Raw genomic sequence first — 13,700 nt, 5'->3', positions numbered from 1 at the left:
TATCAAGACAAGAGTTAGTTAGTATCAAAGGTCTTAGGTCCCTGCTTTTGAATATACATACATTTTTTCACGTTCTGATTTGTTACCAGAGATTAATTTTTTTAGGAAGCTTCGGGTATTTTTGGAGCCTGACATTTAGAAGAATTAACTTTGAAAGTAAAAAACCTTTCCCACAAAATACAGATCAAATGGAGAGTAAGAGTGTTAAATAAGTACACTCGGGTCTAGTCTTTGCTTACATGTACACCATGTACACACAAATACACACCATGTATATCATACACATGTACACATCATGTACACATGTAAATGGCATCATGTCATCAAACAACAAACTTACAATCAATCAATAGATATTCAGTTTGATATGTTGAGGCATGGGGTGCTTCCAAGCAGGTGGCCCAGGTTCAAATCCAGACTGTGGCTCCTTTCCCGCATGGTCATTCCCCACTCTCTCTCCCTGATTTCCGACTCTATCCACTGTCCTGTCTCTCAATTAAAGGCACAAAAGGAACAAAAATGAATCTTTAATATGTTGAGGCACAACATTGAAGTCATTTGTATTTTCCCTATAATTAGAACTAAACTAAATTGCTTCTTGTCCTTGATCAAAAACTAATGAAAAGTTTTCAAGAAACACATTTAATGAATTTCTACTTTTTTTTTAGCTCATGTTAGGTCAACTGAATACGTTTGGGAAAAAAATAAGCTTCTGCCATAAATACTTGTGTAGTGTTTAATTCCTTAATCCACATTTTTACCACTGAAACTTGGTCACTGTAGATTGAACTATGAAACTGAATATGACCATAAAAAACATTTTTATTTTTGGATGAAGACATTTTGGCAAGCGTTGATTTTGAATTCACATTTGTTGTGTTACAGATTGAATATATTATTTTTCAACTGACATTTGGTAGAGCAGCACACTGAATTACTTAGTAGATGTAATAGATGAATAGATGAATCCCATCAAATAAAAGTTGTAAGAAAACTACGAAACATCTGTTCAGATGACATTACCTGTAACTAAGGTTGATAACATCAGTACCATATCTAATCCCAAAACTCAAAACGCAAGCAATAAAGAAATGATCTGAACAGCTTCAGGATAAAAAACCCAAAACCAGCAGATGCAGAAACACAATAACCAATGTGTGAACTCCTCCAGAAGCATGCTTCATTCACCAGGAACACGCAATCAGAGAAAGCAAGGTTTTAAAACGTTAATTTTGGTTGCTTTTATTTAATTGACCAATAAACTTCCAATGTGTCCATTTTCATATTTTCATGAATTTGGAGGTCAGGGCTTTATACTGTCCTGCCAAAATGGCATTGTGTTAAAGTTGCAGCACTTCTGTGTTTGCAACACATTTAAGGTCAAATTGAGGGAAAACACATTATTTTAGTTTGTTTTCCCCTTATGCTTCCTTTGTTTTGTCATAGTGGTGGAGATTCTCCTTCATTAACTTGTCTTTTAAAGGCTTTATATGCAATTTTTTTGATACAGCAGATGTCGCCCTTGAGCACCAGCATGAAACCCAAACAAACCCAAACCCAAACGCGGTGCATTGTTGTGTTAGCATGCTAATGCTAGCGATCTTTATTATGCTCGTATCTTCACACTGCATGTAAATTTACGAGAAATGAGCGTGATCTAGAAACACAGTTAAGCAGTGAGTACAGTATGTTATTCTTCTTTTCTCTAGTCCCTCAATTAAACAACTTTTATATGCGAGGGGAGGAGTCAGCCGCCGTCCTGGCGATGTAAACAAACTGAAAATATGACTCGGAAAACTCTGAAAACATCACAGACAGTGGGACTCGGGTGTTACTCTCATAAGTTCATGACTTATGAGAGTTATTTTCAGAGGATATACTTGATTTCTATTATATTTAAGTGTGAAAAATCACATATAAAGCCTTTAAATAACAATGCTTTAAGCTCCTTTTTTTATCTTTTAAATTTTACAAACAGAAAAAAAGAACTTGCATTCAGTGCAGCAAATACAAACCTTTAAAGGTTCTCACTTCAATAAATCAATCAATCAATCAATCAATCAATCAATCAATCATTCGTATAGCACAAATGCATAACCAATGTTCTCTCGAGACAGGTAAAAGACCATACTCATGTTACAAAGACCCAGCATTAATCCATCATGAGAGTAGCACTTAGCAACATTTAACAATGTTACAATGGCAAGAAAAAACATCCTTTTAAGAGGCAGAAATCTTGGGCAAACCCAGGCTCATGATGAACAGCCCATCTGCCGAAACTGTGCCGGGGCTTGAAAAACAGGATGAGGGAGATGGGATAAGATGCAGGAAGAAGGATCACTTGCACACTTCTTAAAGTGACTTAATTCTTAAAAAACATCCTAAAAACCCAATAAGCTTTTATCTTAAGGCACTCCCTGAATGTCACCATTGCACAGAAAGAAAATAAATACAAACTTTCATAGGCAGGCATCTAGCCAGAAATATGTCTAAAGCGTACACAGTGCGCAATTTTTTTTTTAATCAAACTTAGCTTTCTCGACATGCAGGAGGCAGAAATCGCAAGAGCAGGGATGTAACAGCAAAATGATGACCTCCTGAATCAGGTGCATCAGGGAAGTACCAATCCAACCTCAAACTTTATTTTATTTTATGCATTACAAAAAATCCATAAGAAAATATGGACTCCATATTTGTTACCATCTTTGTTACCTTGTGAGGATCAACTGCAGCAGTCGTGTTATTCCTCGATCTTCTTACTGAGTTTTCTTTTTCTGTAAACATTTTCAAAGTTTCAGTTTGTTATTCAGGCCGGGTCCAGAGGATGTTTTCTTTTTCTTTAAAATCCAAGTCCATGAAAGTTTTATTGGCCCGTCAAAGAAATCCAGTCAGGAAAGTTGTCGATCTCTCCGGTCTTATTAAGCAGGCGGTCACCTTGTTTCAGAGTCAACTTGTATCGTAGACGCAGCTTCCGCTAAAAAAACAGAGGGAATGAAGTCAGATGAAGCAAGATCGAGAAAGTGAATGAATATATAATCAAATCTATGTAAATAAATCTCAACATTTTATGAAAAGGTTTGCACCACAGCTCACTTAATTTGGACATTTTTATAAATTCTAACTGAGGATAACTAGTTTATTCATCTTATATGTTTAATGTAAATCTGGACTTCTAACTTGAAAAATGCACACAGAACATAAAAACACAAACACTGATTTGACACAGGCTTTTCTACAGAAAGAAGACAAAATAGAATCACAGCACCACTATCAATAACATAATATTAAAACTACAAACACACAGAAATGTATTGATTTATCTTTTTAAGCACTCATCTTGTTTCACTATAATGACAGAGAAATAGAGAGTTCGATCAGTCATTAATATGTAAATGTTTAAAAAAATAAAAAATAAACACTGCAGACTCACCCTGTGAGGATTAGCCAACAGGAGGACCTGGGAGAGGGCAGGAGGGGGCAGCAGAGGATTGTAAGGAGGAAGGTTTGTCCCTGAGGTGGGCTGAAGTTTCACTGACATGGTCTGCAGGAGAGAGATACAATTGACAAGTGGATATTCAAGTCATTACTGAAAAACAGGTCCAAAACCATTAATGATCTAAAAAGTAGTAAGAATAAGAATCTCTCATGTTTTCCTTTCTGAGTGTTGATACACCATAAATCACTGACATCTCATACTGCTCAGTCACACCTCAGACAGTGTATGAAGTAAAAGCTGAAGTTTCTTTCCATCACCCATGTTTTTAAGGATTACAATCTGAAAAGCATTGTTGTAAAACTTGACAAAAACATGTCTGGATTATTTCTGTAATCTTGTTCTGTCTTACCTGTAATTTCTTTTTTTTTTTTAAAGTTGTATTACCTTTTGGACAGCAGCTTGAAACAGGAAGTCCTTTACAGCGAGGGCAGATGTGTTCACTGTGGAGATGACCACCACAGCAACATCTGGATGACCCGGCGGAGAGTCTTGAGCAAAATGAAAAGCCATGTGGATCCCGTTCTGATCGTACAAAGTGATCGGTTCAAGATGACCTTTAAAACAATCGAAAAAACAAATTACATTTAATTTAGAGAATCAGGGAGCAAAAAACGGTCGTGATACAATCATAAGTAGCACGATAATACTCAAATTGAAGCCGGCTGTTTTAGGACTCACTGGGCTTGATGGTCTCCACTGGAACAAAGATGTTTTTCAGGATGTGTGGGGGGCACACGCTCTCCTCTTCTTTCCCTGGAGATCCCGACACTTCATTAATGGTTTTCTGAACCTTGGACGGTGATCCTGAGCCTGGAAACTGTTGATTGGAAGGAAGTGACCTTAAGGAGGAAAAAAGAACGGCCATTCTTAGTACAAATAGGACTGACAAGCACAGAAAAAGAATATTAGATTGCACTAGAGATAGTAACTAAAGCCTGACTGATGAGTAAATACAAAGATTGAAAACCAACATTTCAATATACTATTTTTGATAAAACCCATTGAAACAACACAAACTACTTTTATATTCAAACAACAGTTAGTAATAATTAACAGTCAGCATACTTGAAATTACAATTGATTCATACCAAACTAAACTAAATGGAGTCAAACATGCCGATAATTGAGTTGTGTTATGACCCCAGCTTGTGAGGAAAAAGGTAAGTAACACCAAAAACAGTTTAAAGTAACTGTTATTCAAAACACAAAAAAAATGTCTACAATTTACTGCTGGTATTTCCTCTCTGGATATGCCAACAAACAGGATGTGCATCTTGTTGTTTGCTCTCTTCTTCAGGTTGTGTTGTGGGGTCTCTGTAAAAAATGGGCTGTTATGTCTCCCCCTTGTGGCCTTTAGAATGAGTGATTTTGTTGTTATTTGCACCTGATTTCATTCGGGATTTCCAGAGACTCTTTTCTTTTCTCTATTCTTACCACAGGTTTGTCCCATTCAATGCCGTACTGTTCCCTCCACATCCACGAGCTCTCAACACCAGGCCTCCTCCTCTTCTTCCATTCTGCTCCGGATTCTTCATCTGAAAATCTCTATCAAGCTGAAAGTTAAGGATAATCTGTGTTAAACACTCTTAAATAAAATTTGAACTTTCAACTTTATGTCAGAGTCTCACCTCCATCAGTTCTTCGGAATACGACCTTGAAGTGTCATAGGTCTGTTTTGTGACCTGATTATCTAACTCTGTAATAACAGGAAGAAAACATTGTTAAATAATGATCAACACGGCAGAGCACAAACAAGAGGCAGGTAGAAATGCAGGCCTACCTAATTCATTCATGTCCTGGTCTGCTGCTGAGGTGAAATCACATTCAAGAGTGGAGGAGAAAATGGGTGAAGAAGATTTGAAGGACAGAGGTGAATCAGCTTTCTTGCGGTTCTGTGGAGAGTCCAGAGCTGACAGGTCGATGAGGTGGTAACTTTTTATCTCTCTAGGGCTCTTTGGAACTGGAGACACGAGACGAAAGAAGATTAAAAACAGAAAGAGCGGTCCAACCTAAGGTAAAGTGTTTTCCACTGAGAGAAAATGCCTACCATTATTTTTAGCCCCCTCATCTTCCTCACTTTGACTTCTTTCTCTTCCACAGGTTAACTCTTTCCTCTCCACTTGTTTTTTGTAGGCATTTACAACAAGTGTTAGATCGTCATTAGCCGCCAGGATCTGTGCCAGAGCTGCGTCATCGTTTATGGTGTCGCTGGCCAGGCGGAACAGACTCGGCCTCAGTTGATCACAGCGCTCATAAAGGGCCTGGGGGAAAAAAAACAAACGTTGAGTTACACATCCCAACAACACATCATCCACCGGAGTGAGGGGACATGTGTTCCTGTGAGAAAATATCTATCTGTCTGAATTGTTTGGCCTATACTTCACAGTTAAAACTTTCAAAGAATAAATGGAGGAAAAAACAAGGTTTGATAAGCTTATAACTGAGTCATTATATACATTCCATCACTTTCATTTATTTAACAATGTCATCATACTATTTTCAACTATTTGTTATCGAGTCTTCAAAAATGTAATTTCTAATTTTTAGTCAATGCAGTTGTGTGTGTTTTTGTCTGAGCCGATCTGTATTTTGTAGTAACGTACAAGCCGTGTGTGTTTACTTTTATAATGAAACAAGAATTATCCTGTTCAAATTGTAATTATAAAGAATGTATCAAAATGTAAATGAATGCAATTTTAATAACTTAAATAACCTACATTTGGAAATTGATTATTTTGGGATAACTTTTAACAAATGTTTTGAGCTGGGGAGTTAAACTGAAAAAAAAACACAACAGCCTTCACACTGTAGAGTAAATTTAGAGCTCCTTCCTGTTGTCATCATGAAAATGAAGAAGTTCAACCATTAGAACACTTTCTTGGTTAATAACAAGGCCAACTGCCTTGATGTGTCTTGTCTGGTTTTCTCTGTATCAAGGCACATTGATTTGATTGGCTGACAAGATGCAGTGTAAAGATATATAATGGAGCCGACACAAATAAAGCGTAATATTTGATGGCATACAGTGTCATGATCAGAGTCTTTCTAAGACATCCTAGTGTTGCACTCAATTCTGGCCAAACAGGAAAAAAATGGATTGGCTGAATATATGACAATTTTCTATTGAACAAGAAAAATGTTCAACTTAAACTTGAAGTATAAAAAAAAAGGTTAATGCAAGGAGACAATGACTGATGAAAACAACAACAATAACAGCAATAAGAACACAAGCAAATGAAATATCACATAGTTTAGGTGGATGACCAGTAGGAGGTACCTTTGGTTTTATAGACTAAAATGACAAGAGACCAGAAGAATGAGATGATAAAGAAGACTTTTCTGCATTGGGAAAAGATGCACAGCAGCACAATGAGGGGGATATCAGCGGATATCAAAAATAAAATTGGAAGCTGTGTCTTTGTAATCATCAACATTTTTGAGAAGGCCTAACTGTGATTAATTGAAATACTTTCCCTCATAAACTGTAAACGATAACAATAACCTTCATTTTAAAATTCAACTATGGACAGAGCAACATGTAACTAGTTAAAAACAAGCAAGACAGAACCAGCTACATCAAAGTATCAAATCTGAACCATACAAGTCACTGAATATTCGTATCCTCTACGGGATTTTGTCAACAGAAATGTTAGTAAAGCCGTTTTCACATATGCACTCCGGATAATATCTAGATCATTGCAGGAGGACCGCTCCGGAGATTCTCCCGACCTAGTCGTTCACATATGCTCCTGTCAGAGGGGAGGGGGGGTTGGGGGATTTCCCGAGGTAAGACGTGACATAAATAAACAACGCGGAAGTAGCGGCCGTAGCAACAGAGTCTGCTACACGACGCTATAATGAGAATATTTGCCTTTATATCAATGCTATGTGTAATCCAAAGAGAGGAGAACAACATACTGACGAACAGAAAACAAAATGCAGACGTTTAATTATGTGCACGGAGATCGTAGTGGTCGCGTGCAGACACTTTATGCAGTATGTATGTAAACGTCACTCGGGTCCCATTGGCTCGAATTTAAATCTCCGGAGTATATGCGGCCGCATTCACACATCAGCTCACTCGGATTTTCTGCGGATAAAATACTAGAGGTCTGGTCGGAGAAACTCCGGGTAAAGTCCGCGCAAAAATGCGGCTGTTTGCGTTCACACATAGCCTAAAGTCCCTCCGGGTAGACTAATCTCCAGAGTTTTTCAGGAGATTTCCGTATGTGTGAAAAGGGTTTAAGCAATTCATTTGCAACAGATAAGAAAAATGTATATTAGTATATTGATTCAATATAAATGATTCAAACTAACAAATGTACAGTTAGCCAGTGGAAAGGGAAAGAACCACAGGACTGTAACAATCCAAAACGATTCTGTGTGATTGTTTGTGTTTAATGTATGTGTATGCGTAACTTCAGACTCACCTTCATGTCATCACTGGGTTGTTGCAAGCTCCCAGTTATTGTGTGCTGGTCGAGCATCTCTCTGAGCTGTTTGGCGCTGCTCTCTACCTCCTTTAGTGTAGATTCACGCTTTGAAGTTTTCTCTGCCTTCTCCTGCTCCTAAAACACAAAACAACAGAAACCAAAGGAATGCAGTATACCCTCCACACACATGCATGGATTACAAGCATCAACACCTCAGAGCTTCTCACCTCCTTCACTGTGCTTTTAATGAGCCTGTTGGCAGTTTCCAGGTCTTCAGGACGGGTACTCTTCAGTAATCTGGCTAATAGCTGGTGATACAGAAACACATTTTAGCAGGGTGGAATCCAGTGTTACATGAGAAGATGTCTTGTTAAACACAAAACACACACCGTGGCCTTATCCTGCTGGTCAAAAACAGATTCTGCGGATCTCTGTGGTGGAGGCGCCATTATTACTTTGCCTGGAAGTTTAGGATCGTTCTTCACAATACCTAAAATAACAGAGAGAGATATAGTTGACCTTTAGACAAATGTTTATATACAGTATGTTTAAAATACTCAACCATGGTTAGTATATTGTATAACATATTAACAATATTCCAACATAAAAATTACCCCACAAAAACTCTGTCTAGTTATGGCTTTCACCAAGCCCATCACTACTGCTTCTGCCAAAGAGTATCAAGTGTCTCCTGTGTAAGGAACTGCCAAAGTGTTGGTGTTGTGTGTGTGTGTGTGTGTGTGTGTGTGTGTGTGTGTGTGTGTGTCTTTTTTGCATCCAGACCTTGTTTCTTCAGCATGCTGTAGGCTTCCTGAATCTTGGGTTCTTCTTTAAGCCAAAGAGTCCAGCCATAAAGGACCTCCGTCAGTCTGTCTTTAACTTTCTGTGGAGTCCATGTGCCAAAGTACTGCGCAGGGAAAAAAATCAACCAGGTCAGTCAAAGTAGCTTAAACATGACTTATTTACTCTTTTTCAATAGGGTTTGTGTTCTCTTCCTTTTTAAGATTCTCACATTATTAACTTAGTCCTGTACACGTATCTACACAACACCAGTGATGTTGGTAGGTTTTCAATGTAGTGAGTCCCTGGAAACCACAGGTGGGGATCAAAGTAGGACATTGAATGAGAGGAACAAACAAATTGAATACGTGTGTAATTGAAGAGATGACAAATCTTACATCTAAGCTTGAATAAAAAACGGCCTGTTTAAATAAATTCAAGATAATATAAAGCGTATGTTGATTTACACAGTCAAAAGCAAAATCATTTAAATAAAAACGGGTCTGGAGGACCTCCTCACTTAATTTCTTATATTCTGGTGTGTTCTTATGCACCAACTCATCATGAAATGGTTTATTTTTAGGAAAAGGGAAACTGATTTCATTTGAATAATTAACATTTGGTTCTTCCTTCATAAATGTCATATGTCCCATTCTAGCTGATTTTTTTCAGTTTCATCATTCACATGGTAGTCTGATGATGCCCATGACACCAGAGACAGGTTTAGAAAGGATCATAATAGTAGAAAGAACTTTTGACTTTTGATTTCATTGCAGTTAGAACATTTTTTTGTTTGTGAATTGAACGACTTTAGATATTCTATATACCCCTTTCAACACCATCCCAAGTCCTGGAACAGTTTTTAAAATGTGTTTCCATGACCTGCTGACAGAATCCTGACTGTTACATTATGAACTCTTACCTCTCTCTCTGCCTCAGTGACTTTCTGTGGCAGTAACGACTCTTTACTTTATTTTCAATATGTATCAATATGTAGGCTACTCTCTTATAATGTGTTGGCAAGCTGAAGCTTTGAAAAATAAAAACACGCTAACAAGCTGTAACTGAAACATGAGGGCGCTGAATATTATTAGATAATAACTAAATGTAAAGGGAGAAAGACAGAGAGCATTTGTGATTTAAGTGTGGATGCAAAATGAAAACTGATTATCTGTATAACTCTCAGGATGATCATTCATGTTTATGAACTCCATTGCAGTCTGGAGTCTCTGTTGGTGGCAACTTGGATTACGATACCGCGATGCCACTTCATCAGCTAAATGCCGTTACAGCAGTTATAGAGTAACTGACAAATTCCCCAAGTGCTGTTCTTGGAAAATCATGTTCTTCATTTAAACACCCGTCAGACTTTGACAAGAGCAGGCGGCAGCATGAAATCTGGTGGAGGCAGCCACCTCATGATTTTACATGCAGAAAAAATAACCCCTGTTTAACACGAGTTTGTTTCTCAATGTATCATTCAGTATGCGATGAGGTTCATCCCTGGGACACATGGATAGTGAGTTTACTGCTGCCTTTCAGATTTCAGTCATTAGTACTCAGCTAACACAATTTAGTACTCAGCTAACACAATTTAATACATTTCATTTGAGATTGTTATATAACAGCAATGAAATGGAACCAGTACATTATCAAATAGTAGTCTCTTTTTGAAGGGAAGTATCAAAGACCTCTCTATAATTAATATTACCTTTGGTAGTAAGACCTTGATGAGCTCATTAAGAAAGCGAAACTTGGCAGCCTCACTGTGAAACCTCTTCCCGCAGTTATTCATACATGCCTCCAGGACCTGGAAAGCACCAAAAATGAAAGAACAGGTGTTCTGATGTGTCACTGGAACCTCGAGAATCTTCTCCAAGTTACATTTTATAGTGAAACACAGCTACTGTCTCTAAAACTGATGACAAACTATGTGGTGTCAAAGCAGATTCTAATGCAGATTCAACCCTTCATGTCACTCTGGTCATGTGAGGAGGGTTAGTCACAGATAATTTTAACTGGACCACCTTCCTGTCAGGGTTTACAGAGACATTTGTTTTTCAATGAATGCCACATGACCCTGAGTAAAAACCCTGAATTAAATGTAAATGTATAGTGTGGTATGATGACAGAAATACAGAACCAGTGAGATATTACTTCTTTTTGCAAATGACAAAGAACTTTAAATAAGAATATATGTAAATTAGACAACAGGAAACAAATGTAATCATATAAATGTATACATGTAGATAGAAATGAAGAATCTGATAACTGACTTACAGTGAGAGCCTGCAGAGCCTCTTTCTCCTGTGGGGACTGGATCTTATGAGCGAGAAGACGGATGGCTACCTGTGGGCTGAAAGCAGCAAATCAAGATTTTAGTCAAATTAAAATGCCTGAGTTTAAAATATACAAAAAATAGGGGGGAAAGGGGTAAAGGTTCAGCACTGCCCCTACTTCTTTCACAACAATTTACTGAGAAGCTGTGATCGCAATATGGAAATGAAGCAACTCTTGCTCAAACATTTGCCATGTGCCACTGGCCTCCTCAGCACATGTTAATACTCTGAAGATGATCTTAATATCCAGGCAAGTTTTGTGACAGCATATAATAATGTAAGCAAAACATAAAATAAAATAAAAATATTTGATTGGCGTGCAAAGACTGTGTTTCTGTTTACCCATCAGTCTCTTTGTTCACAAGCTCATAGAATCCCTGGATGCAGTCCCATCGGTCCTCCTGATTGTTTGGGTCTGTGGCCTGACCTGGAACCGGAAAAAAAGGGAAACTTTCAATAAATGCCCTTAAAGCATTTTATAATGTACTGCATGTTGATCAAATACATGCAAATATGCACAAAGATACAATTTAATTAAAACATTAAACTGAAATACAGACACCAAAACACCAGACACTGCCTGTTTTCAACAAAGTATACTTGAAAGGTGTGGAAAGTAGGCTAACTACGATAAGTACCTTAGGCTACTGAATACAGAGTGGTCACATTGATTTATAACTACGTTATGCATAACAGTAATACACATGGTCAATTCCAACTAGATCCCAATTTCATGATACCGGTTATAAAGGATCTACTTTGGCTGTCTCAAGATTTTAATTTTCTCAATTGCATTTATCAATTTTGGTAGGTTAATATTTTTTTTTGTACGTTTGAACCATTGACTGTGTGTAAATATATAGTCACTGGTTTGAACAAAACACAGAACATTATTTCTGCTGTTTTGTGGGTGAAATGGTTATAGAAAGCATTAATGAATTTACCTACAAAGTATAAGAAAGGCAAAGAGAATAAGAAGTAGGCCTATGTGACATTTGAGCTAATTTAGAAAACCTTTACTCATTCATATTCAGGTAGCCTACATTTCACTGTTTTACTGAATGTTATTTTTTTTGGTATTTATTCAAAATGTATTGTTTTTATCTCAATTTATCTACATCCATATTCTCTTCTTCACGGACACGAAATACTGTAGGCTACTTGTAATATTTACAGTCTATGTTTTAAATGTTTTAAATGCACCAAAGATGCGCGCACCCACACAGCCGAATCTCGAGCTCTCCGTCAAGCTCGCGCACGGTGTCACCAACTTCCGGTTCGAAGTGAAACTTTCTGCACAATGACAAGCTTATTTCCTTTTACTTTTTATGAATCGACAGTTTAAAAATGTACGTGCAAACCTCTTTTTTAAATAAAAAAAAAGTCCAACGAGGCACGAGTCGACAGATAATGTGACGTCAGCAAAGAGTCGTGACGCTAGATAAAGTTTCCTAAACGTAAACAAACACCAGCGGCTACAGACAGGTAACAGACGTGTGTATTATCCCATTTTACTTACTGCACAATAACTCCAAAGTTGCCTGGTTGTCACCGGTCGCCATTGCCGTCAGTCTCCTGCACTTTTAGAAATGTTTGAAGCGGGTCTGTCTGTGGGAAGCGGAGGTGTCAAACTGCTGCCTGTCTGTGGCGACCGACATGTGACGCTCACGCCCAGTCACACTCCTGACACCCCCCACCACACACACACCACACACACACGCACGCACGCACACACACACACACACACACACACACAGTGCAGTAGCACTATACTACACAGTGAAAGATTAATAACATCACAAAGATCAACGAGTTACACTAAGTTTTGAGGTCGATTCTATTTCTAATACTTATCTCTTCTGAGGCAAATATGGTAGTTTTAATACAGAAATTTAATATACATTAGAAGTCACACTGTAGGCTAGGAGTTAAAATACAGATCTTTAGATGAGCTCATAAAACATGCTTTGGTATAAATTAATCTACCTATCAGTAACTTCAACTACAGTAGGCTATAGCCAATCAGCCAAGCATTCAATACTTTTATGATAAGTATCACTGATTGTTACCACTTCTACTCAAAAACACATCAGTGCTACTTATTACTTACAGCCTAGTACATTTTAAAGAATATTTTGTACTTTTAACTTCATTACATGTATTTGATAAGTTTAGTTACCTGGCAGACTACTTAAGAAAACATCCCCTATTTCCTTATGACGTATAGTCATTGGTTAGACAACCCGACAAAGATAATAAGGGACTAAAACAGACCCACCTACAATATAGCCTGCTCCTACATTTTAATGATGTACTCAACAATGCATCCCCTATAGGAATCTAATATTATATATGCTTGTAGAGTATTTTAAATATAACTAAATGATGGTATTATAAACAAAAACAATCAAAGATTTTTTTTAAAGCTTCCAATACTCAATACAGCATCCAAGAACAAGACTGTTAAAAGCTGTGTATTCATTCAGTGTTGTATTAAAACACTGACACTGAAACTGATAATTACTTCTTTTTTTTAAAAAGTATATTGTATAAAAATTATTTTGTCTCTTTTTCCACACAAATGAATAAAACAAAATTGTTTTTCGTGTGTCTATATATCTTTGTGTTTTAGTTTGATAAAATAAAATTGGT

The 13,700-nt window shown here is 37.3% G+C and overlaps 1 protein-coding gene and 1 long non-coding RNA gene across 3 annotated transcripts; both read right to left on the bottom strand.

Moving 5' to 3' along the window:
- Positions 1 to 1,945: 1,945 nt before the first annotated feature.
- LOC132987678 (ADP-ribosylation factor-binding protein GGA3-like) lies at positions 1,946 to 12,705 on the bottom strand. Of its 2 annotated transcripts, none has more exons than XM_061054688.1 (16): positions 12,568 to 12,705; positions 11,391 to 11,475; positions 10,990 to 11,065; positions 10,421 to 10,519; positions 8,713 to 8,836; positions 8,319 to 8,419; positions 8,157 to 8,237; positions 7,927 to 8,064; positions 5,544 to 5,757; positions 5,277 to 5,456; positions 5,125 to 5,192; positions 4,931 to 5,049; positions 4,175 to 4,335; positions 3,881 to 4,050; positions 3,431 to 3,541; positions 1,946 to 2,974 (listed from the first exon to the last, which is right to left on the bottom strand). In XM_061054688.1, the coding sequence occupies exons 1-16, from the start codon at positions 12,608 to 12,610 to the stop codon at positions 2,864 to 2,866; spliced, it is 1,881 nt and encodes a 626-aa protein (XP_060910671.1). In that variant the 5' UTR covers positions 12,611 to 12,705; the 3' UTR covers positions 1,946 to 2,863. The 2 variants fall into 2 exon arrangements, with proteins under 2 accessions (XP_060910671.1, XP_060910672.1); XM_061054689.1 differs by lacking the exon at positions 1,946 to 2,974 and adding an exon at positions 3,684 to 3,775.
- On the bottom strand, positions 9,696 to 10,410 carry LOC132987798 (uncharacterized). The gene is made up of 2 exons (XR_009675754.1): positions 10,280 to 10,410; positions 9,696 to 10,240 (listed from the first exon to the last, which is right to left on the bottom strand). It is a non-coding gene; the product is annotated as an uncharacterized LOC132987798 (long non-coding RNA).
- Positions 12,706 to 13,700: the final 995 nt, after the last annotated feature.

Source organism: Labrus mixtus, chromosome 2 (genome assembly GCF_963584025.1).
Source record: "Labrus mixtus chromosome 2, fLabMix1.1, whole genome shotgun sequence".
Lineage (NCBI taxonomy): Eukaryota > Metazoa > Chordata > Actinopteri > Labriformes > Labridae > Labrus > Labrus mixtus.
Note: the sequence above shows the minus strand (reverse complement) of the source record. Positions and strands in the feature narration are given on the sequence as shown.

What these genes read in the sequence shown, in the direction of transcription:
- LOC132987678 (XM_061054688.1), bottom strand. Translation starts at nt 12,610, where the DNA reads ATGGCGACCGGTGACAACCAGGCAACTTTGGAGTTATTGTGCA. An exon ending in CCAGGACATGAATGAATTAG is followed by an intron (nt 5,193 to 5,276) that starts GTAGGCCTGCAT and finishes CTGTTATTACAG; the next exon opens with AGTTAGATAATCAGGTCACA. An exon ending in AGTGGAGACCATCAAGCCCA is followed by an intron (nt 4,051 to 4,174) that starts GTGAGTCCTAAA and finishes ATTGTTTTAAAG; the next exon opens with GTCATCTTGAACCGATCACT.